At 41.0% G+C, this 27,737-nt stretch overlaps 1 protein-coding gene across 3 annotated transcripts; it reads right to left on the bottom strand.

Annotated features, from left to right (window-relative positions):
* Positions 1-27,495, bottom strand: KLF3 (KLF transcription factor 3). 3 transcript variants are annotated; one of them, XM_063157425.1, is made up of 7 exons: positions 27,403-27,495; positions 23,404-23,442; positions 16,162-16,258; positions 10,682-11,177; positions 9,705-9,855; positions 5,175-5,335; positions 1-4,003 (listed from the first exon to the last, which is right to left on the bottom strand). In XM_063157425.1, exons 3-7 carry the CDS (start codon positions 16,216-16,218, stop codon positions 3,822-3,824), a joined length of 1,047 nt encoding a protein of 348 aa, XP_063013495.1. In that variant the 5' UTR covers positions 16,219-16,258; positions 23,404-23,442; positions 27,403-27,495; the 3' UTR covers positions 1-3,821. The 3 variants fall into 3 exon arrangements, with proteins under 3 accessions (XP_063013495.1, XP_063013497.1, XP_063013496.1); XM_063157427.1 differs by lacking the exon at positions 27,403-27,495 and adding an exon at positions 27,284-27,302; XM_063157426.1 differs by lacking the exon at positions 27,403-27,495 and adding an exon at positions 26,690-26,805.
* Positions 27,496-27,737: the final 242 nt, after the last annotated feature.

Consider the following 27,737-nt stretch of genomic DNA (forward strand, 5'->3'; position numbering starts at 1 on the left):
AACATTCTGAGTGTTTTATTAACAAGTATAGTACATATGCACTGTGCACTAAATATACTAAATATACTAAATATAGTATGAGGACTGTACAGTACAAATTTTTTATGTTCACAGTTTGACATGACAAAATGTCATTACTGACTTCCCATTGGACTACCAAAGTAGAAACAGTGAAAGTACATTAAACATTCACATCTTTAGTAAGAAAAGATTACCAAAATGTCTCCATATTTGCAAGTTATAGTAATGCACGCTAGAAACCTTTAATTAGCCATTTTGTCTTATTAGCTTATAAAATATATTACATTTTATTTTAAAAATTCTGCATAGTTTATAGAAGTATCAAAGTAAATAAAAGTCCTTGCTCTATTTGCAGGTGAGAGATGCTAAGCAAAAAGATTATTTTGACCCTCTAAAGTACATTAAGTGCTAATATCTGTAAAATATAATGAAAAATGGTCTAGCCCTCTTAAGAGATGTAAAATGCTTTGTAAATTTTTAGGAAGGATTTGTATCCATCATGTTGCTAACCTTGGCAGAGACAACATATTTGAACAAGATGTGGCATTAGAAGTATCACTGCAAAATGCCATGTGTACATTTAAATAAACCCCACACATTCATACCTGCTTAGTTTCTTGCAATTGTACTACAAACTAGTAATTTATTATAATCAAATAGCTTAAACAGACACATTTTAGTAAAACAGTATTACCTGTTACACACTGCACCGTGCAATACTGTTACAGAGAAAGTGTGGGGGGGTTAAATATACTCATTCTCCAGGATTAGGATTTTGTCTAAACTGGCTTTTCTTTAGGGCATAGATGGAATAACTGGTTTTGCAAAGTGTTTGAGTACATTTCAAAGTTGCAAGGTATCCTACAAATCAAAGTTTGCTAAAATTACTCAATGAGCTGGTTAAGATGTGAATTCACATTCAGCTATAAGTGTATTTGTTTGTGACCTTTTAGACATCCCACAAAGACACCACAGACACAACCGAAAAATCCTATAAGGAAAGCATTATCATGTAATAATCTCAAATACTTATATTTAATCTTGAAATTTCAGTTGGCCTAATTCACAAGACACATGGATGAAATTTGAAAGTTTTGCTCAATCTCCACTATATTAGACCCCATCATTAGTGTAGAAATACTTTCAGGAAAAAGGTACATAAGCTAATGAATTAACATGGCAAATAACCCAGACTAAATCATCTGAAGTAACTCTTAGTTACAAAAAAGTTCTGCTTTCAAGGTACTGATTTAAAAAATATTAAAAAACATACTAATGAAAACATTTTATGTAAACCTCAAAAGAGAAACAGAGCATTAGAAAGAAATGTTCCTTAAACATCCTGAATTTTATAAATTTGCATTTTTAAGGTAGAAATGGGACCTTAGTTGCCATTAAGGTGCTTATTTTCTAGTATCTGTTTTGCCCCTCATCAACAGAACAGAGAATTGTTTTCATCCCAGGGTACTAAATGTCTGTAGACTTGTGACTGACGCCACAGGGCTCCCTCCACACAACCTCCCAGCCAGTGACGGGCCTGGAGTCACAAAATTGCCAATAAAACCAAGAGCAAATTCTGCTACCAAAAAAATGAAAAGTAGGAAGTCCACATTCTGGAACAGTTGCTCATTAATATCAGTCTCTTTCCCACAAGTTTCTCAATGTCACTAACAATCTGCCCTACCAAGAAAGAAAAAAGGCCAATTCATGTGCCGGGTGTTTCAGTACCACACGTGAGCAGATGAGGGAGAGCTGTAGGACACGAGATGCAGCCCTGCCGAGGTGGTGAGGATGTGTGGAGCTGGAATAGAGCAATTGCTGTCAGAGCATTTTTCTACAGGAAGTACAAACCTCTCCTTCTCTAATTCCACAGGCATGTGGATGTCAGCAGAACAGCTGGTGAAGTCCTATCACCACATAAAGGCTCCTTGCACTCACACTCTTGCATCTCCAAGACTGTTTGGCATTGGGCTCCATTGCTTATAGAAGCACAGCCTACCTGCTCCACAAGCTCAAACTTCCCACCTGCAGATGGACACTCCACCTGTCTCCTGCAGGGTTCTACCAAACTCTTCCTCCCCCCACACCTCCATTGTTCACTGGGTTTTTCCCAAAAGAAAGGAAAAGCTGACTTCAGTATGTTTAACGTACAGGGAACGGTGGTTACCTTACATAAGGCAAGGAAGGGGAATGTGCTTGTGCGTGTGTGTAGAGAAATACATCCTGTTTCCTTGCAGTGCCACAAAGTCTGCCAGCCAGAAACCTTCCTTTCAGAGGATCCAAGACAGGAACACTTCTAGGGGCAACTGCAGGTTGCTTGAATTCAGTTTCTTTTAGCTATGTAGTTCTGTTTGCTAATGGGCATGGTTTTAATGCAATAGACACATCCACAGGGAAGCTGCTGTACCTTCCATGGAGAGACTACCAGAGTCACAAACCAGACTGGATGATTTGGTATGTGCTTTTATCCAAAACAGATACATGACTCAATTTATCATCAGAAGTACTTCATATCTGATGCCATCTTCTCATAAAAATATTGTGGATCAATAATTTTAAATACTGTAGTGTATTACAGTGGTACTCACACAGTACAGTTCAGAGCATTTTTGACTTAATGATTGCTATTTTCTGAAGTACGGCAAGGACAAAAAAATTATTTAGAAGAAATGCAGGGGCATGATTGCAGGGGGATAATCTATATCCCTGAAATGAGGTGCAGTAGGTTTCCATGAAAGTCATTTAATGCCAAATCACAGGCGAGTACCATAAGACTCACAGAATCATAGAATATGCTGAGTCGGAAGGGACCCATCAGGATCATCGAGTCCAACTCCTGGCCCTGCAGAGGACACCCCAAAAGTTACACCATGTGCCTGAGAGCATTGTCCAGATGCTTAACTCAGACAGGCTTGGTGCTGTGACCACTTCCCTGGGAAGCCTGTTCCAGTGCCCAACCACCCTCTGGGTGAAGAACTTCCTGATGGTAAACCCCTGACTCAGCTTCAAGCCGTTCCATCCATACACTTGCACAGAAACCAGACATACAGAGTCACACAAAGTCTTCCTTTAACAAATCCACTGGGGCATTATGCAAGAAAAACAAGGATATATACTACACTATTATACAGATGACAGATGGCATTGGTTTAGATGCACAGTATTGTGTACGGACCAATTCCTGCCCATTTTTCTTCTTGACTGGGGTAAATGATACTATGACTCAATCTTTCTGTAAAGCAATTACACTGTTTAGATTTATTTCCTCAGTATTACTCACTGTTTGGGCAGAGGGGATTTCTAAATCAGGTGTCTTCCTAAAACTGTTGTATGAACCACACTGCAGAAATCAACACAGCTGGTAAAGTCCATTCATTGCATTGTTGAGCATAAAATGAGAGTGTATCCCTTATGGGGCACATAAATAATAGTCTCTGGCAAGGACTAGCATTTTGGATATTCAATAACATTTACTATTTTATCAGTATATGCTGGGTTGATTATATGAAGAAACCAACAAAAGCTGTTAGTTTAAAAATTCCCTTATTCACAAATGAAATACAATAAACATACTGAATGCAGAAAGGGTTTGCTTAGCATCCCCAGAAGAAAAAAAAGAAGTGTTCACATTCTTTAGGTCTGACCCGTGGCAAGGACATAGAAGGGTTAGATAACATCTGTTACTGACCATACGTAAGCTTTTAATGGTATAAACTCAGAGATCCAGACCAGCTGAATCCAAATTAAAATGCATGTGTAAAAAACAAAAAAGTGTGGCAGGAGTCAGGGAGAGAAGACATTCAGACTAGCATGTGGCGTTTCCTGTGAAGAGCGAGATGGTCCGAGCGAGAAAAGCTGCGGTCACAGTCTGGACACTGGAAGGGTTTGATTCCTGTGTGCTTGCGGAAATGCCGCGTCAGTTCATCAGAACGAGCAAACTTCCACGTGCACCCCTCCCAAGTGCATTTGTACGGTTTTTCTCCTGGAAAAGGAAACACAGAAGTGAGGATTTAAGATGTGAACACACCGGTTCTGATCACATTAAGTTCACACATAAATCTGATAGATTCATTCTACTGCCTTGCCAAATTTCAGTAAGTACTTCAATGCTTACTCAAAAAGCCTCCAAACAGCTCAAAGCTGAAGAGTACTCTGTGCTAGAAACTGTGTAGTCAAAGTTAACTGACCAAAAATTGCTACCTGCCACAACTTATTTTTTTATTGTCTCTCTATTCCTCTCTCTGCCATATTAGCACTTGTTTTATATTATGACACCCAGAAGGATGAAGGTTTAAGCATTTCTTCAAATATTTTCAAAATCAAGATCTCATTTTCTAGCTTGCTGGGGGAAAGGACTGTGCTACCATAAAGCACAACAGGCAGAAATCTTGTGATTTCTAAAATTTATTGCAGTGTAAATGACTGGCATCATGGTTGCAAGTACCTCAACTTAAACTCTTTCTCTATCATTACTAATGTCATCCTCCTCCTTTAACACCTCTGTATTGCCCAACAGGTAAATGGCTGGCTTGATGCACAACAGAGATGAACTGGGCTCCATTTTTCCTAAAAGAGGTACCCTTGTAAAAACCTTGGATGTATATATAGTCATTCAGCATGCAAAGATGAACATTTCTGTGGAGAGCAAAGATGGGGATATGTTTACTGAATACGCATTCAGATAAAAAGCATCACTGCACCAGTGGTTAGCATCTTCACAGAGCAGACGTGTTTGTATTTGGCACACTGTCCAAACTTCTGCAAATGGGCTACTCCCATAGAAATTACAGTCAAATTTAACAGTGATATCATAGGTGAGCCAGAGCAATTTGAACTGATTTGGTGTTTGCAGGGTGTGCAGATTGAGTAAACTGCAAGCAACTGGACACAAAATGAGTGAAGAGCCAGTGAATGTAACACACATCAGCATGCACTCTGAACCTGTTCTGGCTTACAGTCTCTTGTTGTAGGTTTTTCCTACTACATCCTCTGTCTTTTTCTCAGCCTATAATTATTTTCACAACAATGCCAGATCTACCTTCTGTCATTTTGTTATTTACACCTGAGGTCACCTGGCCATTAGCAGAAGTAAAAAGCTCAGCCTACTATTTTACCACAGACTCGATGAAAGAGAAGCACAGCTATGCTCTGACCTGTATGGGTTCTTCGGTGAGCTTTCAGGTGGGAGCTTTTAGTGTAGACCTTGTTGCAGCCTTCATAATCACATCGATGTATTCTGCGTTTTCGTTGTGTGTCTGGGGATTCCACAGGTAAAGGTCTCTTTCCTGGCTGAACTATAACTGAAGGGTGATTCCTGCAAAGTTAAATTAATGTTAAAATCAAAAACATTTAGCACAGCAAACCTCAGCTAATATGATTCATAACAGAGCCTTTTATTCACTACCACTCTGTCTCTTGGCAGAAAGAACAACATTACATGCATGTCGAAAAATTCAACAGGGTTTAGCAAATTTTGTGTATTTTAGCAGTAATATTTTTAAATGTTTACTCACTTTGTGGCATGATGTAGCCATTTTTACTACTTCCTAGCTCCTTTTTAAAACTTTCAGAGGAAAAACCCCATTCAACTTTGTGTTTTTCAGTCAAACCCAATTTCTTAACCCTGAGTGAACTTTTCTTGCATTTGTTCACTACTTTTTCCCCTTCAAATACAACTAATTTGATTGTAATTGGAAACAGCTATTCCATATTATTAAAGAAATTGTATCTTTAGGGTTTCAAAGCAGAACTCAATCTTTATTGTTCCAGCCCCTCCTTTAGAATGTAATTAAGAATTTCCTGTTTGGTGCTGGCAGCAGGGTGCGGCCTCCCTGTACCACTGACGTCAATTCCTAAAAGTAGAGCTTAGCCTGTGTGGCACACCCACAGGATGTCTGAAGTTGTCCCTCCACCTTCTTAAACATAATTTTTCACTTTAGAAGCCCACAGGTACAGTGCAGGTAAGACATATATGAACTAAATGTGGACTTCTGCTGTAAACAAACCCATAAATGTTCACGTGTGCGAAAACATACAGGCTTCTTAAAAGCAGTCTTTGACTGTTGAATGACACCCCTACTGTAGAACTGAGGACAACCTAGATTCTTTCTTCCACATCAATCTTAAAAAACTCATTTTTGTCAAAAAAGTACGTGTAGATTATAATGTGCAGATATTAGCATTCCTTGTTGCAAAGCCAGCTCCCCCATGCAACAGAAAGGAACCTTCTAGAAACTCCTGTCTTTTCTAAGTTAATGCATTTCACGTGTTTTTACCAATCAACTCATGTTTTGTAATACTGGGTTCTATTGGTTACTTACTCCAAGTTCCTTGAGGGCCTAATTTTCAGAAACACTGAATTCCTACTTCCCTCAGCAAAATAAAGGGCATGTGCTGAAGACAGAGAATCCTGTGCGTGGCTTAAGAAGAAAAGATTTTTCTATGACCCCACAGCAGCAGGATGCAGATAACCGATGTGAGAAAACTTGAATTCTGTTACTGATTCTTTTCTTAAGAGCTAGGAGCTGGAAACTGGGAACCAAATCATCTTTCTTGGGTGGTTCTGTGACTGTTGGGTGATGTATTCTTCAAGTACACATTAAGTCTAGCTAAAAATATTATAATGGCAGAAAACCCCAGATGGTGATGTTAGACAGAGACACACACACTCTTAAATAAGAAGGCAGGCTTCTAGCTTCCAAAGAAACAGCTCTCCAAAGCAATGCTCAGTTTCAGTGCAGTTGCATACCAGTCTTTTTGGAGAAGCTCAGGCTTAGGACAGCAAACAGACTTGGTCTAAATTATTATGTGTGGAGGCTAGTCCTGGACATGGTAACATCTGGGAAAAGGGAGAAAAAGGATATTGGCCATACACCATTTGTGATTTAGGTTTTCAATCTGCAAGTGTCTGGAAAAAGCACTGAGAATGTCTCCTTTTCCCCTTATGGGAGAGGAGGCTGGCAAGACAACAGAATGTTATCAATAATCATATAGGGTGTGGCAGTTTTAAAAAATGGTCAGGGTGGTGTCAGAGGTAAATATGAAGTAAGTGCCAATAATAAAAGCACAGCCCTAATTCTTTCGTTCCCTCTTCCACAACTAGATGTAAGTTCATGTATGTACCATTTGGCACTATTCAATAGGTAAGAGTACCTTCTAAAAATTATGTTAAAACTTCAACAGCTTTTTCTTCTTTACCACAGACCACACTATGTTGACAGCGTGAGTTAGACTTTGAAACTTGCATGACAATATGTTTATGAGGCTCCTTATACTCTTACCTCAAATTTGATTTCAGAAATAACTGCAGTTACATCGACAATCAGACATACTAGAAAGTCCCACCATCCCCCCAGAAATGTCACCAACATTATTTTTATAGATAGATAGACAGATATAGATATCCAGATATAGATAGATATACTGCCAAAAGCTAACACTAAACCAAAATAAGTCACTTAAAAAGTCTTAAATAAGTCACTTCAGTGAGACTAAAGGTTTTCTATGCCCATTTAATGTAACTTAGGTGTCTGAACAGTACACTCTTGGCAACTGGAACCAAAGAATAGCGATAAAAAATTCAATGCCTAACTATAGCTCATAAAGCTGTGAGACAAAAACATTCTTTAAAAATAAAGGTTTAAGCATCTCATCTTTTAACTTGTGTGAGTTGTCTATGTAATTTTTTTAATGATAAATGAAGTTTATAAATTTGTTTTGGACACAGCAGAATGTGAACTTGAAAGGGCTGGCTCCAGGAGCAAGAACTAGAGTTCCACAGGACAGCTACAATGCAATTTAAGCTGTTACAATGCACGGACAGAATGAACATCACACTCTACATGGGCAAGCAGAGCTGATGCTTAGGAAACATGGACATACAAATGTTTTCTGTAACAAGCTATCTACATATGATACCAAATTTTATATTCTTTGCTCAGTGGATGGGTTTGCTGGGGAAACTACACCCATTGGGAAATAAATAATGCAAATCACTAATGCAGGTGACAAGCCTGCAGAAGTCTCAGCCCTGGAGGAAGGGTGTGGTACCAGCCAGGAACAGCACTTACTGGTTTGCTCTTGTTAAAGAGACTTAACAAAGACAAAAAGTAAACTGAACCATTTGATAGTCCTGACCTAGCAGCAGTTAGTTCCAGCTACATAAGGACCTGACTCCCTTGTGTGTCCATTATGGAAGGTAAGTTACTAACTAGTAAACATGCATGTTTACTATTTTATGTAATAAACATGTATAAGGTGATTTAAAAGAAACAGCATATCATTTATAACAGCTTGCTGGCAGCCAATTGCCAAGAGCTTGCAGTCCAGGAGGTGCATCCAGACTGTGTGAAGACAAGGAGGGGTGCCCACAAGAAGGCTGCTGTGGAATGCAGCCAGCCCTGGTGCTGTGGTGTGCTTTTGAACCCCAGGGCCCTCTGCAGGAGGACGAGGCAGTGTTCTGGAGGAAATACACGAGACCACCCATCCATCCCTGCTTTTCTTTCTCTCTCTGAACCAACTCACACTGGGTACGTGACTTGAAGGCCTCTTTCCCTTACTCTGTGAGGTGAGGTCAAACACAACCACCTCAAGGATGACAGTGAGCAAGAGGCAAATGCAGAAATGGAGTGTGAGGTTCTGTGCTGTGAGCCCTGCTCAGCTCCCACCTTCAGCTCCTGCCAGAGCCACACTGGCAGCCTGCCTGCCAACCCAGGGCACTGTCTGCTGAAGGATGAGCCTGGCTCTAGGTCATTCCAGGGTTTTAGTAAGCTGACAGGATTTTCCCCAGAAAAACAGGAAATGGAAGGGTGCCCATGGCTCCTCATGAGAGGAGAACTGAGAATTTTTTAATGTTTTCAATTAAAAGGTTTATGCCCCAGACCTAATTTATTCTTCTGGTCCTTGTCCTTTCTTCTGCAAACAGCACTGTTTTAAAACCCATTAGATCTGTGACCCAGTTCATGCAGGGGCCCCAGTAACAGCTATGCCAGCACAATGAGTTAATACTGGGATGGAAAAAGTGGCTGTGAGGGAAGAAAGCTTCAGAAACTTCAGTACTGATGAAGGTGCCTTCAGTAACTTCAGTACTTGAGGTGCCAAAAAATCACCCACAAAACAAAGGCCTCAGGTAAAAATGCAATTTCACTTATATGCACAGGACTTGTAAGGCTGAAGAGGTTCTTCCCACCAAGCAGGCAAAATTTTTGAAAAGACAAAGAAGTCCTCCAAGAAGAAAAAGTCACAACACTCATTTTAAAGAAAGGTATTTCAAGTAACATGAATAGAGATACCAGTATGAACTGTCTTTTAAGCTTCTTTCAATTTTGCCGCTGGTTTTACATAAGTAGGTTATCACTGGCTTATTGGGAGTCCTACTTTCAGTAAATTGTGGAATTGTAACCTGTTATCACTTTAGAAATGCATGATAGAAATATATATATATATTACACCTTGCATATCTATTGCAAGGTATAAATATGTATCAACTCCTGTACTGCTGAAGAAGGGGGAAAAGAAAGTTGAAATCACGTTTCACAGTGGCAGTGGTGGGAGGGATGAATGTGTGTTTTATTACACATTCTAAAGCACAGCAACAATCTTTCCCACTCCTCAGAACTGCTAACTGCTGTAGTGAGCTGCTTTCCATTGCTCTGCTGATCTTGGGACCACTGTTAGCTACTTACTCTTGCAACATTACTTGCTGAGGAGACAATGAGGTCATCATTGGAGGTGACATTTGTTCAGGATAGAAGTCAGTCTTTGATGGTTCACTTCCTGGCTCTACTTTGATTGTTTTCTTCAGTGTGGGCTTCTCGTAAGACTCAATGACAGGCACTGTATGGCAGAAGGGAGGAGAGGGAAGGCAACACAGAAAAATTATGAAGAGTTATGGAAATAAATAATATACAAAAAACCCCTATAGTTAAAACAAATCCATCAGTTCTACATTTACTGTGACAATTAAATACAAAATCTTTCAGTTTTAGTTATCTCCTGATAACTATGACTCAAAACATTTCTATTAATTTTCATCAGTCTGATGCTATTGTCAGTCCAAATCTCAATAGATCAATAGTTTATGTAGATACAAACAAGAGTAATGGAGCTGGTGAAGGGTCTGGAGAACAAGGCCTGTGAGGAGCAGCTGAGGGAGCTGGGATTGTTTATCCTGGAGAAAATGAGGTTCAGAGGAGACCTCATCACTCTCTGCAACTGCCTGAAAGGACAAGAGGAAATGGCTTCAAGGTGCACCAGCGGAGGTTTAGTTTGGACAGGAGGAAGAATTTCTTCCCAGAAAGGGTGATTAAACATTGGAATGGGCAGCCCAGGGAGGTAGTGGAGTCACTGTCCCTGGAGGTTCTTAAGGAAAGACTGGCTGTGGCACTCAGTGCCATGGTCTGGTTGGAAAGGTGGTGTTGGGTCACAGCTTGGACTCTATGATCTCAGAGGTCTTTTCAACCTAATTGATTCTGTGATCCTATGACCTTGGTAAGTCTGGTAAAATATTTACACAACAAATTCTATGCCTGTTTATTCTGGAAGAACAGAAATTACTTTCCACTTCCTAAAATATCAACAACCCACAGAAACCAAGTGCTTGGATATTTGTCTTATTTTGTGGAGATCAGGCAGCATAAAAAGCAATTCTGACAATACCAACCTTGCATGCTACTTGGAGTTTCCATATCATCTGGGAGAACTGTGGACACCATGATGGGCTGCTGGAGATGGGGAGCATACATGAAAGGAACTGGCTGGACCACAACAGGCTGGATAACCGGGAGTATCCCAGGGCTCCTGAGTCCATGGCGTGAGAGAGCAGCGGCCATTACAGGAGGGATTGTTATTGGCATGGAAAGAGGCTGCACTCCTGGGGGTGACGGTGTGAATTTACTGAGAGGTGAGCTGGGGGAGGACAGAGTCAATCCAGGTGAACTTCTCCTGTGCACAGTCTGAAATTTTAGTGGGGAAGGAGAACTTCCAGTTGAAGGCGGCGAGCTCCGTTTATTTACCGTGAGGTCTACTGGCTCCATCTGGATCCCATTTGATAGTCCTTCAGGGCTGGAGTAGAATTTATTGTGCAACATACTTGGTGTAGAATAAATGACGCCGTATTTGTTTGGCTTCATTTGGTCCATGTAATTGGATGGGTATGACTGTCAGAAGGAGTGGAAAAGAAATACAGAAAATCAAATAATAAATCAACACATAGAAGCAGCTACTGCTGAAAAAGAAAGGCAGCCAATAAAACAGGCAAAATGAAAAAGTTTCAAGAAAGCACTTTGATGTAGTTTCTAAATAAAATGGAATTAAATAAAGCCTCAGATTCCCCTCATAGGAAGTTCAGTTCTGATTCACTAACTGTTTCAGAAGCAAGTAAGACAGATTATGAAAACAAATCCTCAAGGCTTATTCAACTACTTTTCTCCCTTTAAAATTGCCTGTCATATATTCATGCCTGCACATTTCTTAACTGACCTGGGAGATAATCTGCTATGCCAAGCATGTAACTGTGTGCTGAGGATCATCAATTCTAGAAACAGGAGAGCTCAGCTGGGCTTAGAATTGCAAGTAATGGGTCCCAATCAACTGCTAAAATAATTGAAAAACAATCACCACTAAAGAAGGAAATTATGAATTTGAACCCTACAATCAATACAAAATACTCAGCTGAACTATAAAAGTAATGGATGAGTAACTCAAAAGTGCAAAAGGTAAAATCTAAACCTTTCTAAATAATTTTTTGAGATATAAAGCAGTTAACAAGCCAGTGTAATTTTGGAAAATGAGTACAAGGATAAACATTTGGTATGCTGGAAGAATATTCCTGTTAGCAGCTAGCAGTTCCCATTACAATATAAACTCCAAAGCAAATCTTGACTATGTGACGATCTCCACAATTTAGTAATAATTTATATATTTATATATAGATATGTATGTATGTACATATGTATGGTAAAACACACATATCTAGTGATTTTTGTAAACCGAGAAGTATTAGCATTAGAGTGCAGTATTATTAAACAAATATCTAGACCAATACTGTATTTAAAAACTGTTAAAAACTGATGTTGTTTACTAACAGCTAACTCACAATGGAAACTGATGTGATGCTCTAACACAAAAGTGAGACACAGAAAATGCAATGCACATAATTTTTTAGTTGTGTTGTCAATTTTTTGAAATAAAATGCTATCTTTGGATTTTAGGTAAGTAAACTAATAATAAAAAACTAATTACTTCCTTGGCACCAAAAGTATTTTGATGAGTGGGATTATAAATGTTCAAAATGGTATAAAGTGAAACATGAGAAGCATAAAACCATTGTATTTTTATAAAATTATTTCAATAACATTTCAATTATTTTTCTTCCTGGGGTGAACACTTCTGTCAATACATCTTCCTGCCTTCCCTACAAGGAAACACTTGGTTCATTTTAAATGTCAACGGTAATGGGAGGTGTTTTTGCAAAATGACACAAATATAATTTTCTTCTTTTCAGTTACTGTTTGAAACACTGAGTTTAAAAAATATTACATTTTCCTCCTGCATTCGTAGCACTGTGACAGAACAACAAAGCTGAGTCCCTCAGTCCATAAAACATTCAAATAAAGCAGCACACAAAATGGTGATTAATCTTCAACAGTAAATATTACATTAAAATCTCTGCAAGTTATATATTCTCTTTATGACTATTCTTACAAATTCCATCTATAGAAGCATTCATCTTTGATGGTAATTGGTTCATCAGAATTTTATTAAATGCCATTATTGCAAGAAGTACTGTCTGTAGACTTCCCAGAACTGCTGAGCCAAGCTATGAAATTATCAGCATTCTAAGTGATGGAGACCACTATATATTGATATAATTTAATATTTAACAGCATTTGGTATCTATTAAATCAGATCAAATTATGGGCATACCCAAAAAAATTTAACAGGTAAGGAACATTAAATACTTCTGCTAAAACTCCTGTTATTGGTTTACAGTAGAGAGTTCACCCAGCTGTAATGAACTGTTACCATTCCACCACTAAGCACCAGTGCATTTACAGTGCTGCAGGTTTGTCAGGGATGATCACAATGTCACTGCCTATGAACTTCTCTTCCATTGCAAGAATGCTAAAAAGGAAAAAGCTTGTCAAATGTAAATCTCCAGGAATGCTTTTGGTCAATGAGTCTAATAAAGAACAAGCATCCCTAGGTGTATCCTTATCCTGAAAACACCTGGTGGGAATTCAAGGAATAACTGTCTGGATGCTCACAGAGCTTCTGTATTCTTCGATGAGGGAGTGATGACGATTGTGATTGATTCTGGTGCACAGCCTGCAAAAGGGTAGAAATGCTGCTGGAGACTGGAGAAAAACTGTTTATTCCAATTCAAACAAAAAAGGAACTTGTTTCACCAAATGGTAACTGGTCCAAATGTTTAAAAAGTCCTTTAAAAAGTCCTCACAGCAAATAAGTAGTCCTGTAGGTAGGACTTGGATGACTTCGTCAGTAGCTCATTAGGAACTATCATAATATATGTTCAATAATTAATTTCAATAAATGGCATGAGCTGTTGGTAGAGTGATGAAATAGTGTGGGTGCAAGCTTCAGTCACCTGAGAATATAGTTAATCCTTTCAGCCACACACCCTGAAATACAGTGGTGTCAAAACCATTACTAATTTCCTCCTACCCCTCCAACTACTGTGATGTTTTAGAGACACAAAGACTTCACACCTACAGTGTAAAGAATACACCTACATTCAGAGAGAAGAGTGAGATATTCCCAAGAGGCTTAATTTAATTTGGCCTCTAATGATTCTATCAGAATGAAAGATGCAACACAAATAATCCTGATTGCAGATTTCCTAGTTATGTTTGCCCAGTCTGTTCTGCTCAGCACCTCTCAACATCACACTCACAATTTCTCTCTCATTCCACCTCCTCAAAAGGTGTTCAGGAAAACTAACTCACTTTCTCATTTTCTCTCCATATCACAATACCTCCCTTTAGAGGTGTCTCCAGAGCAGTTTCTGTTGTGGCACCAGGGCTCCAAGGAAGCCACAAGACCAAGAAGGGCTGGGGAGCTCAAGGGTTTTGGGCTAAGCAGCCTCTGTGTGTACAGAAGCTGAAACACACATGGTCCTCAGCCTGAGGGAAAACAAAGTAGTGTCCGGTGAGGGAAACTTCACTCAGAAACCATACTTTCCTCTGGACTTTCTGCTTTTTCTTTTCTGCTTTTTTTCCCCTCGTGCAATGGCAAAAAGAAAAACGTACAGATGTGGTAAAACACTCTGAGTAGTCTCTGACAGCAGGTCAGAGTGATTACACTGACTTATGAGAAGACTCCAAAGGTCCAATGCCACATGCCATGGAAAGCACCACATCACTGGGAGAAGGATATGGTACAGAATAACCAATATCTGGAACTCCAGCCTCAAAATGCACTTGGCTCAGAAACACTCCGTTGTTTTTCCCACAGCAGTTTTTCCTTCAGCTGCTGGTCTGGGAAAGATTGGTCGCTCCTCTGCTGGTGAGCTTTTTGAGGGATTGACCTTGCCCATCTGGCAGAAGCACACAACTGTTTGGGGCACTTGTGTGTCCTGTGCAGAGCCCCAAACCATTGCAGAACCTTCTTTGGGAGATGAAGGCAGATGTGCACAAAAGGTGACCCAAAAGACAGCAATGACACTTCTGTGAAACTGGCCTCTTTTCTGATTTCAACAGACACCATTAATAATCTTAGATTATAGCAGATAATCACCACTAATCTTAATACAGTTACACTGTAACTGTAATTAAAGTGACAGGCTGGCCAATACTAAAATTCTTTCTTGACCCAAATGTTGGAATTTGTTGTACTTTCAGTGACAGTTATTTTTCTATCATTACTCTTCAGCAAATACAGCCCACAAAAGTCAAACTGTAATTTTAAAATGCATAAAAACTTAACTCCCAGAAGTGCTGTTAATAGCCCTGAAGAAATCAGACTGTTTAGAGATGCATTTAAATTGATGAAAATTACTCTATTTTAAATAAAACAGGAAACAATATTTTCACTGAAAGATGCCATTCAGAGCACAAGTTTAATGCACTCTGAGTTATGTACACTGACTTCACCCTTTTAATGGATTGGCCTTTCTAGGAGTGTGGCTTCATGTTACACTTAATCTGTTATTGCAGGCTAAAAGCTGAGAGGGGAGGTTCTCTCATGCTCCTCTCTCCCCTTGCTCTAACATTGAGCAGCTGCACAGAATGAGTCAGATCAGCTTCCTGATCTGACCAAAAAATGAGTATTTTTGGTGAGTTAGCAATTCTGACTATTCAGTGAGCTGATCCAAAGGTTCCAAATCATTCTAAGACCACACAATTCTTCAGTCACGCAAAGGAGACACAAAGCTGGTGAGGAGGGAGCAAGGTCAAAGCCCTTCCTTTCAGCCTATATCATCACAATTCTCACTGTACTGCTCCCACCTACATGTCCCACTGCTGTTGTGTATCAGACTCTTCTCTGAGATTACCCTATTCTCTGAGTTCATGGAAATTTAACCCATTTTAAAGAAGTAAAAAGTGTAAGTAAGAGGAATGTCTCCTCTTCCCCTTTTTTCCCCCCGTCCTAGCTCTCATTTGTTCACTTGGTAAAGCAGTGCAACCAGTTTACCCAGCAAAAAGCTGGGTTGGTTTGGGTTTTTGTAGGATTGATTTCCTGCTGTTTAGAGCAGAGCTAGCCACAGGCACCTGTTACCACAACCAAGAGAAAAACAAAAAAAGGCACAGCAAGAAGCTGTTCACTTAGTTCAAGGGTGTAACACTGAAACCACAGGCCATTGCCACTTCACCATGAAGCGTGGCAAATTAATTTGAGCCCACCTCCATGAGCAGCATGAGCCACAGAGATGATATTTACAGAGCACTGGCTCAGGAACACAGGGACGCTCCCTCCTCTCATAGGCAACTGCTCAGGTTAAGGCAATAAATTAATAAACTACAGAAAGTTCTCCTAGAACATGAATCTGATTGCACTAAGAGCAAAATAGAGCTTCACATGCTTTCCTAACCTAGTCCAAATCTTAATTACATCTCATTATGAATTTAAAGGTGGAAAAACTAGAGAGTCATCTTTAGGGCTAATATATTTGAAAAGTCTTACCACTGAAACAGGCTCCATGGCTTCTTGCTTGATAGGGACTGGGTCAAACATTAGCATCTTTTTTATTCACCTGTTCTGATGCCTCTGAGGTTCTGTCCTGTTGGGGAAAGACAAGGTATTAGAAAGCCATGGGAAATACCCAAATCAACTTTCTGAATTGTAGAGAATTTACTTGTTTGTCAGATTAATGTGAATATTTATCCATCTCTAACACAGATTTTTAAATCTTTGAATTTATTGCAAGATTTTTCTTTCCAAATTACTATTGAAGCAAAGGGACATCTGTTCACTTTAAATGAAAGGCAAATTGAATTTTGTTGTGCATGTCAGCACACCAAGACCACAGAATTTTCACTTTCATTAGCTGTCAAGTGTTTTAACACATCAGAGTTTAGACCACACATTTCTCATCAGCATTACAACCTCAGAATAATCTTGTTTATACAAGTGAACTGATTCTGGAAAGGATCTCTCTTTCCTAAGAATCCTAACAGAAACACTCAATAGATCACATACAGTGACACTGATATCAATGCCAAAAAAAAGGATTAAAATTCAAGACTAACTTGGACATTCAACATGCTACAATGACTTAACAGAGAAAATGCACCAGTTACTAGATATTAGTTAGTATCAAGATAATAAATCAGTTATTAGATATTAGTTATTATTAAGATAATAGATTTACTGACAATTGAACAACTCTGTGCTAACAGCGCAAAATAAAAGCACTTTAAAAAACCTGCTTGCATTCTGTGAAATTTCAGGGTTTTTTTCCTACAGTGTTCAACCTTACTTGGCCAATCCCTAAATGCCTGAAATAAAAGTATTTAGCATAAAGCACGTCATAGCTCTCGTACTACACATTTGCCATGGTCATCTTGGAAAGATACTGGGAGGGAAAGGAGATACCCATTCTGGGTAAAGCCATAAGGGTGCACAATGAAACTAAGGAGGAGCAAAGGGAATTTGCTCACAATGACATTGAGATGTTGCCAGGTTGTTTATAAATCACTTGAGTTATACATTATATGACTGATGTCCAAGGAGCAAGTTCTGACCGTACCCCGCAGACTCCACAGCCCTGCCTGGGGGCGGCACGACCTGGTTCAAGAGCGAGGACAGAAGCAAATGACACAAATTCAATGTGGCCGGTAGATGGCACTGGAAAGGAGCGAATACAGCCAGACTCCAGCACCGGCAATTCACCCCCTTCAGCAGGACAGGCTGAAGGCTCACCAACACATTCGTACCTGTGGCTGGGAAATTCTCCCAGAAATGTAAATGAACATTTAAAGATGTACCTGCTCAAATTAAAACAATTCTAATAGGCCTATGCTAATGGACAATTCTGCAGTTAACATGTGTTTATAGATCAAAATTTGTTAAGAGAGACAGCATGAGTTGTTACAAGTCTACCATTAGTTATTCAGGTACATAAAGTTTAAAGACTTTTGGAAATACATTACAAGAGTGTGCGCTTTGAATAATGGAAACAAACAAGTCTCAGAGTAAATTATAGTATCTTCATAATTCACCTTATAAAAGTTGAAGGCCTGACAAAAACGAATTGCAAAACTAAAGTGAAACAAATGATGCAGCTAAATGAAATTTCCAGTTCAGTATGTAGTTTTAGTTTGGGAGCAGTGGTGTAAGACAGCACTATGTGCTGAAAGTTGTGGTAATTCTGTAAATACCTTAAGCATGTTTGTGAGAAGGTTCTTAATTTTACTATTTTCTTTGAATGGTTATCATTTAGATAACTGTTACCTAGTTATCTTTCTCAGGTTTCAACAAGTCACATAGCTAGAACTAATGTTTCAGAATACTGACTTCCCAGAAATATATCCACATATCTCTGCATCACCCATATTCTCACACATTCATCTGCACTGTGAAAACAGAGAAGTGCTTTTAGACATGAAAAAAGTTTACAGTAAAATGGAGCCACTCAGAGCTCCTATATAGGAATTTGGAACTAATTCCTTTCAGGTTTCCAGAAACTTTTGATTTTTAGCTTCTATGTGCATAGATAAAGTAACACACCAATTTGTACTTTAGTGAAGGAAGAAAGGAAAGAAAGAAGAGAAATAGAGGGAGGGAAGGAAGGAGGGAAGGGAGGGAAGGGAGGGAGGGAGGGAGGGAGGGAGGGGAGGGAGGAAGGGAGGAAGGGAGGAAGGGAGGGAGGAAGGGAGGAAGGGAGGAAGGAAGGAAGGGAGGAAGGGAGGAAGGGAGGAAGGGAGGAAGGAAGGAAGGAAGGAAGGAAGGAAGGAAGGAAGGAAGGAAGGAAGGAAGGAAGGAAGGAAGGAAGGAAGGAAGGAAGGAAGGAAGGAAGGAAGGAAGGAAGGAAGGAAGGAAGGAAGGAAGGAAGGAAGGAAGGAAGGAAGGAAGGAAGGAAGGAAGGAAGGAAGGAAGGAAGGAAGGAAGGAAGGAAGGAAGGAAGGAAGGAAGGAAGGAAGGAAGGAAGGAAGGAAGGAAGGAAGGAAGGAAGGAAGGAAGGAAGGAAGGAAGGAAGGAAGGAAGGAAGGAAGGAAGGAAGGAAGGAAGGAAGGAAGGAAGGAAGGAAGGAAGGAAGGAAGGAAGGAAGGAAGGAAGGAAGGAAGGAAGGAAGGAAGGAAGGAAGGAAGGAAGGAAGGAAGGAAGGAAGGTTGTTCTAAGTAAATGCAATGATGCTCATCCTTCGTGTAATTTTTGTAACTCTAAAACTGTATTTTCTTCAGTTCAAGAATTACTCATTCTAACCTTTTGCTCCAAGAAAGTGTGTGAAAAGACACTTGATACACATTTCACGTGTCATGCTACAGATTTCAGTGTTTCCTGTGATAGCTCTAAATCACTGTGCAGGAATTAAACTGACATAGACAACAGGAAGTGTACTACCCTGAACAAAAGTGAAAAGTAATTCTCAATCTTTCCCAAGTGCAGTCATCTAAGAACAGCAGAGGAAAACTTTACTTTTATGTAAATTTACTATGCTGCACCAGAGTACAGGAATCAAGCACTTCATCATGTTACTCTTAAGCAGGTTTCTTTTTCCCATTTTATAGTCACAATTTTCAAGAACAGAAAATTAATTGAGATGCAACACTTGGTCTTGTAGGATTGCTACAGTGTCAATACAAGTCAGCTTTGGATCTGGCATTTAAAATTTAGCTCAAAATGATGTATTTCTAAGGCTGTAAATAAACTCACTAAAGACTCCTCTTTGTATTTAAAAATAATGCTCCAAATTGATAGCTTGGACCACATTCGTGAGCAAATATGTGCATGTACACTCACACACAAATAAAGAATGGTACTACTAAGAAGCAGGTAGTTTTCCCCAGTATATTTGTAAAATCATGCCTATTAACTCAAAACTTCTCAGTCTTTCTCTCCTAAACATTTGAGAAGGGGGCAATAGGGAAGGTCAATAGTCTTATCTGTTTCTATTACAGAGGAATGAAAAAACAGTTGGGTTCTAATTTACAGAGTGATTTCAGAATCTACTTGTATGAAGGCCTGCAAACTGTTTAGTATATACAAATAATTTCTGGAAAATCAAAATACCATCCCTCATTCCTGAGGTGCTCAGGAAAAACTGGTGAGGTGACAACAACATATTCATGTTAAATGTATTAAAAATAAGAAGTTCTGTCTTTGACTTTATTAGGTAAACTATTTTGCATTAAAGGGTTTTCTCATGCAAGGTAAAAGAATTTAATATGAATGTAATCTGAAACTAAATAATTAACTGCAATCTGGTAAGCAAACATTCCACCCTCTTTTTTTTTTGCTCTCCCTCTTTTTTTCTGCTAACAAGCCACCCAGTTTTACTTTCTTGCCTCCTCCCATTCACTCCACCCAGTGGATATCTGCCAAGTCAGTCCAACTTGTCCAAACAGGACCTGGCTTTTGATAAGATTTTGCTCACACCCTGTACTTCAGAAAGACAAATGAAGCAACTGGGTTTTGTATGCAAATAGGGACAGGTGCAAGGTAAAGTCCAGGCAAAGTCCCTCAGTATTCCCCTATCTGAAGTCCAGTGAGGACAGCAAGCCAGAAACAACACAAATTCTGTCCTTAAGATCCAGTATACAGCAAGGCATCCATTCCAGGAGGGAAGTTAATTATCATTAGAGCTCATCACCTTGTCAGGATTGAACACTTGTCAATATTAACTTCCTGACAGGTGTACGGTTTATTGGTTCAGAGACATAATTAAGATTAAATGAAAGCTGAAAGGTACTTAAACGTGTATTCTGACAATATGGATTATTTACCCTGGATGAAATGTGCAAAGTGGTTAAAGAATGCACTCAGACTTCACATCTGCACTGCAGAGCAGCTGCAAAAGGGCAACTGCCAGTGCAGCTACTCCCAGCAACCCTGCACATCTACCTTCAAGGTCCACCAACTCTGCAGACCTGTTATGAAAGGAAAGGGTGGGGTGGAGGACCAGTTTTGACTGTGCATGTCCAACAAAGGTTTGTTCTAATATAAAGCCTATGCTCTCATGAAATACCTGGAAGAGCAGCCCATGACTGACTTTTGCTGCAGACAAGGGGTGCAGACCATACACTCTGACCCTTTTCACTCTGCCTGAGAACATATACCAGGTTATTTCCTCAATCTTTGTGCCCGGAGGAAACAAAGAAATGCTGCCCCATGCACAGCAAGTTTCTGTCTAGAAGCTTCAAGGTATGATTGTTATTGTCAGTATAATTACAGAAAAATGTAATGGTATCTGCTAAATTAGCACTGCATGAGTGCCCTCTGCAAGGAACTGCAGCTCCTGCAGCACTGCTTGAATCCAGCAGCAAACATTATCACATTGCAAAAGCTCTTCAGTCCAAGCACTCTGGGACTCAGACCTGTTGCTCTGAACCTATGATTTCTGTGAACCTCAAGCCAAACTTCCTCTGATACAAGGGAGAAACAACAGTATCAAAGGATTCTCCACTGATGAAATCCAAAAGGGAAGGGAGGTTTTCTCAATCCAGGTGAAAAGCTGTCTTCAGTGGAACCTCCAAAGAGTTTGACAGAGAGGAACCAGTTTCTGAGACAAATGTTCCCCGGAGAAGGTAAAAAAGCTGATTTCCAGAGCTCATAAGGTATTTGCACTTTACTGTACCAGTTGCTCATCAAGACCTCAGTCAGCAAAAAAGTGTTTCTAATGTTCCATTAACTTTAATGGGAAGCAAGCAAGTGCTTAACTGCACTTGACCCCAAAATAGCAGCAGACAAAGAAGCTCTCCAGCTCAGCCCAGCAGTCAGACTCAGCCAAAGCACCAAAGGTCCAGACGTGGTGCTGTGGGAAGAGACCAGAGCAGCCAGACCATGAGGAACAGAGCAGAAGGAGAATCAGGAAGAACCAGCATGCCAAGAAAATGTTCTACTGATCAACAGCTTTCTGTGTTTATTTGCTGGATTTCCACTGGGTAACAATAATAATTGTTGAAAAAGTTAGAATATTTTGTAAAAGAAAATGGTACCTAGGCAAAAATTTTCTCCTTGAAGTTTTATTGATAGGCATTAAGAAAAAGAGCATTTCTACAGAATTCTGGTACTGAGTATTTCAAACTCCATTTGCTTCCTAGCAAAGACTTGAAAATATTTCATCTTCCTCCTTTCAGGACTGCAAGCAGGCTGAAAAACTTGTGGTTTGTACAACTTGTGCATCATAACTTTGTTGATGTCACCTTTTTTGACCTGGAACTGCTCTGACATGTAGCTGACCAATTAGTATTTCAATTAAATTTCTGCTAATACTGTTGCAGGCTTTTTGAAGCCATGTGTCTGGAAATGGCATTCTTGTATGTAAAAATCTCGGGAAAAAATGTTCTTGAAGTGCTTGTTAAGGAAATACCTTCTTTACCAAGGAAAAATTGAGCCCATGTAAACTCTGTTCAATCTTCAGTTGTATACTCAGTGAATCTAAGAGGAGAACCTCTTGAGGCACCTCCATTAGACAATATTCTCCCTTATCAGGGCAGACTGCTGTCTGGTTTCCTGTCTCAAGCTACTTCTTAGAAGGAGAAACAGTCTAGTAAGGATAAAAGATCAGACTTTTGAAAACAAATGAAGTATGTGGAATGGTATGATAATCTTTCCCTTCCAAACTGAGCTTCGCTTTTCTTGTTGTGTTTTTCTTAAGAGGTTAATTTTTAAGATAATTTGAAAAGAGAAATATTAAACTATTTAATTGTGAGGGGAAAATGACAGAAAATACTGTTCTCTTATGAGAAGGGTTCTGCTATTTCAGGAAACGTGAAAAAAAGATTCAACATTTTTATAGCATGGCAAAGAAAATAAAATCTAATCCTAGAAAAAGGAAGTATACATTTAAGAATAACAGCCTAAATGATAGATTTGAACAAGAATCCAAATACAGGGCAAATGGTGATGAACTTCTATGAACCTATGGAAATAAAAAAAAAAAACCCGAAACAACCAGGAAAAAGAGCTGGACAGTGCAGTGAGTACAAATGTGACAGTGATCAAAGTAACTTAGACTCTTTAAAGAAAAAGTGGAAATTCTGTCATGTCTTCATGGATCAAGCTGGTTGGTTGGTAACACACATGGACTGCACGACAGACAGACCATGCGTTTGGTGGGAGGGTTTTTCCCTTCTGAGTTAGTTTACTATTTAAAACCTGTTGGAGCTTTGTCTTTCCATTTGGCTGATCTACACTTACACTTTCTTCCCCTGGGAGATATCACCTACAGCTACAAAACCCTCAAAGGAAGCTTTGGCATCAAGTGACTGCTTCACAGGGAAGAGTTAAAGCTCTCCTAAAACCAGCTCTGCCAAACTTCATATTCTGGATTGGAAGCAACTAGCCTCGGAATGAAAACACAAAGATTGAACGCTGACAGCATAAAAGAACTCTAAAAGACCTCCTGTTAGCGGTGTTAATTAATATTTAAAAGTTGGTTTACAAAAATTATTATAATTTTAACCTCAGTCCCCTATTTTACAGAACTTCTGGCTACAAAAAGGTGTGAACCACAAAATTTACTGCACTTATTATACAGCAGTTTCCAATATTAAACACAGTTAAATGCAACTCTTTTCCTCTGTCATTGGGAAAAAAAGATTAACTGTTTGAAATCTTGGGCAAATTAACAGTACAAGAATTAAAATATATAATTGTGTGCTAATGGGTAAACTCATCCATGGTATTCTAAAACAAACAGAAATAACAACAAAATAAAAGCAGCTGAGAGCAACACATTAAAATAATCAATAAACAACTTACCAAAACGGTGCAGCCAAATACTTCTTTTTATCTGGATTTCTGAACAGACAAAAAACAGTTTGCTGTTAATTAGGTGCACACAGTCCAATAAATTTTTTTTCACATACAATTAAGCTCTGAAAGAAGTTTAAAGTGTGTACTTAGATACTTCCTAAAGATACCTTCAGTGATCTCAAACAGCTAACTTGTAGCATCCAGAAGAGCAAGAGCAGGAACTAAAAGACTACTTTAAAAATGACTGGAGGGGAAAAAAAAGAGGAAAATGAAAGGGTGGAAGTAATTCTGTGTGTACAGTAACCATGCATATTCCAGGCCATAAGAAACACAGAAGAATAAATATCTTGCATTTTCATCCAGGGCACACTGAAGTTAATGCAAGTTTTTCTCTCTATTTCAGTGAGCTCTGGCCCATTAGCTCTTCTGTCAAAGTAACAGAAAGATTTATGTTTTTCTCAATTTCCTCTCAATTTCTCACTATGTCTGCCTGCAACAGGGTGAGGGGGAAAGATAAATATAAAAACAGGAGTAAAACAATTACTTTTATGCCTTCAAAAATGTAAAATGTGGGACAGCAGTACTTATTAATGTCAAAGAAAAGTTAGACAGCAGTGCCTCATTTTCTGTATTACATCTGGAAGACAATGAACCTTCTAGCCTGCATAAGGGGAAAATACTAACTTCTTTTGAGATTTGGAAATACAAAGTGCTCATAGTGTGCCGTTCAGGTTGAGCAAGGGCTGAAGTCAAAACCTTCTCATAACTACAAGCCTACAGAAGTGGTCTTTCTTCTCACATACACTCTTTATACATCAGTGCTACTCTGTGACTTTAATGGAGCTATTCCAGATCAGCTGATGAGCAAGTGAGAGCAGAAAACTGGCTCACAACTTTCTGGAGACCTGAGTTCAAGTTTTCAGCGAACAGAGCTCAGAACTCCAGTTCACCCCCAGAAGCGCACTGGAGTGGAAGGGGCATGTTAAAGGTTAACTTGGAACCCTCGTTATGACATAACACAGGCATCTTAAGCAATCCCGAGTGTGTAGAGAGATGATAACTCATCGGGTGGGGATTGGGAGTTGAGGGGCAGTGACAAGGGGCCTGGGCAGGCTACCGAACTGCCAGAAAACAGCCTGAAACAGGAAAGAGCACCACATATGCCACTTGGAATGTGTGACGCAAACCCCAGCCTTGAAACAAAGAACAGGAAACAGCTCTGCTGGCTGCGCTGGGGAGAAAGCACAGAGAAACATTTAGGCGGCCCTCCCTGACCCTATATTCATGAGCAGCTGGAGTCTTTTAAAACAACAGTGGGTGGAGGTGTTTGTTCATTGGGTGTGAATAAAAACACTGTCCTGATGCAGGGGACCTGCCCTATTTACAAACAGGCTCTCTTAACATGAGGGAGCAGGAGATTTTAAGACACCACAGGTCAGGAGGATTTGCTGAAACCTTCCCTTAGACCAGGTGGTTTATTACTGTATTTATGCCAGTAGCTAAACAAAGCTCTGGCCTCATGACATCAGAGGCAGCACCCAGCCTGGCAGAAGCACCTTCTTCCCAGAGAGAGCTGGGGGATGAGAATTGCAGGAAGGATTTCTAAAGCTTGGGGCTGCTTCTGGACAGTGGCTCACTCACGCTCAATACTGCTCCATAGCTGAGCACCAATGTCACTCACAGCACCTAAGAATATTTTTCTAAGCCTAACACATCCCCGTTTTCATATGCACTCAGACTTCACTTCAGAATCTGATTTGCCACGAATTTACTACTTTTATTTTTGAAGCACCCACATAAAAAGCTGAATAAGTGAAGCTGAAGCAGAGGAATAGCACAACTTGTCTAGATTTCATGCAGTAGAATAACTTCAACACTTGTTATCCTTCAAAGCTGTGGGTTCAAATACTCTTTCTTCTCTTACATCAGTTATTTATACACCATGGGTGGGGCATCTAATATTATCAAATGTGAGAATGTTACAGCAAAATAGGTGGATAAGTACCACAGCAACACCAATGAATGCTGTGAGGTTCCAAGGCTGGAGTTTAATAATGAACACGGGGTAAAAACTGGCTAATACACCACCTACACAGCAAGGTGTAAGTTTTATGCCGATATTATCAGTTCCTTACTTCTTCATACTGAATAAGTGCAAATACAGGTAATTTGGTGATTGTATAACATCTTTATTATCACTGAGTCTTCAACTCATCTCACTCACACATCTTTATTTATATGAAGGCTTCTCTTTTGGCTAAACAGATGGTGACTGGGTCAAATGTTCACAGTACCTAAGGGCTCCCTCGCAGCTCTGCAACTTGGAGGAAGTTTTGCTTGGATTCTTAGGACAGGGAAAGACCATTTAGCATTCTTGCCTGCCTCCAACCCTCGCCCTTAACCCCAGTGTCTCTTGTGATCCGTACCACAGCTATAACAGCATGTGCAGGGGAAAAAAAAAAACAACCCAGAAACATTTGCCTGCTTGTAAAAAAAAGGCTACTCAAGTCAGCTTTGGGGTTTTTATATTTCAATACTAGGTAGTAACAATAAATTCCTAAAAATACAAGGTGAAAGCTGTGAAAAAAGCTTATTTGAAATAAGTGTCTTCTGGGTCAAGTGAGATTATCAAATCCAGATATAAGTCATCTCCCACAAGCACCAGCTGCTCATGTGATTATCACACAGGTATCTTAAAAGTATTTGATGGAAAGTCACTAGTCAGAAGACATGCAAGTCTTTCTTTTCAATACAGGTAATGTATATTTATGAATATTAGTTTAAATGAAGTCAAGTCTTCAGAGCTCTCCTATCAGCTACTCAAATTCAGCTTTTCCCAACAATTAAACCTTCAGAGTTCAGTTCCACAAACAGTGACACTTCCTGAATTCTCACAGGCGAGGAAGTGAATAAAACTGGACCACGCATGTACAGTACCTGAAGCAAAAGGGAAGTGCACAGAACATCTTTAAGGTATTTTTTAATGTAACTCCTGAATGACCACTTAAGCTATTCTGCACTAGGTCTTTCTCCCGAGCTCCAGAGAGGTGCTGTGCTCTCCCAGCGCAGGCTCGCCTTGCTAAGCCTTCCTTTGCCAGGGCTCCCCTCGCTGTGCCAGGCACTCACCGGACAGCCGTCCGAGGCAAGTAACTCCTACTCCCATTTCGGTTAAAAAAATAAATAAACAAAAAAATTAAAAACCAACCAAACAAAAACCCTAAAAAAAAAAAAAGAACACCAACAAAAGACATCTAGCAAAGGAAAGGTTATTTCTAACTCCACAACGTTTTACCTTCGCCTGCATGGCGGCCAAGCGGTGCTAAGGTGACGTGACAATGCGAGGGGCAGGCTTCAGGAGCCGATTTAATCCTAGACTTCACCAGGAGTTAAACGGGGGCCGTGGCGCTTGCCGATCCGCTCCGGGAGGAGCACGGCCCGGCCGCCAGCTCCTGCCCTGCTAACTACCGAGCGAGCCCGCTATACTTGCCACCTCGGCTTGGTCGGGCACTGTGTCCCGCCGGGATCCGACGGCACTTCAGTCTCTGCCCGAAGTCGCGCCCGTCCCGCCCCGGCGAGAGGCCAGGGGCCGCGGCCGCGCAGGGCGGGAGAGCGGCCCCGAGGGGCGGGCGGCCCGCGGGCCCTCCCGCCGGGGACAGGCGGGGGGAGGGCCGGGGACGGCGCCCCCCGAGCGGCCCCGCCGGCCACACAGGTGCGCTGCCCGCCGGGCGGACAGCGGCGGCCCTCGGCCTCCGGCTCCCGCCGGCCACACAGCGAGAGTCCCGGGGAACCCCCGCGGCGAGCTCCGCTCCCCCTTCCCCGCAACCGCGGCCTCACGGAGACCCAGTTCCCGCCACCCCCGGCGTGGCTGCGGCTCCCGCGGCATCACCTTGCCGCCTGGGGCTCCGCGCTGCTAGCAGCGCCGGGAAAACTTTCCTCCTCCGGCACCTCCATCCCGCAGTCAGCAGCACAGCCCGGCCCCCGCATTACCCCCGCCCTCACACTTACGCTCGGCAGGCGGTGCGGAGCGCGCCGCGATTTTCCGTCGGCTCCCGCAGCGCCGGGGGTCGCGATGGGCAGCGGGGGCGCTCCGGTGGGACCGAGGCGCGAGGCCGGCGTGTCCCGCGTCCCCGCGGCTAAGGAGCCTCGGCGGTGTCTCCGGGTCTGTGTGCGAGGAGGAGCTGCCCGCTCCCGCCCTCCGCCCGCTCGCCTTCCCCCCGGGCTCCTGGCACCGGGCCGCGCTGTCACATGACGCCGGCGCCGCTCGCCCTGCCAGGCTCCCCGGGCCGGCGGGGTGAGTGGCGGTGGGAGGGTCACGGCAGGGAGCGCGGCCGGGCGGGTCC

Source organism: Melospiza melodia, chromosome 5 (genome assembly GCF_035770615.1).
Source record: "Melospiza melodia melodia isolate bMelMel2 chromosome 5, bMelMel2.pri, whole genome shotgun sequence".
Taxonomy (NCBI): Eukaryota; Metazoa; Chordata; class Aves; order Passeriformes; family Passerellidae; genus Melospiza; species Melospiza melodia.

Coding starts and splice junctions, on each gene's coding strand:
- KLF3 (XM_063157425.1), bottom strand. CDS start 16,218: ATGCTAATGTTTGACCCAGTCCCTATCAAGCAAGAAGCCATGGAGCCT. Junction 9,856..10,681: donor AACTCCAAGTAGCATGCAAG/GTTGGTATTGTC, acceptor TCTGCCATACAG/TGCCTGTCATTGAGTCTTAC. Junction 4,004..5,174: donor TCACCGAAGAACCCATACAG/GTCAGAGCATAG, acceptor TTCCTTTTCCAG/GAGAAAAACCGTACAAATGC.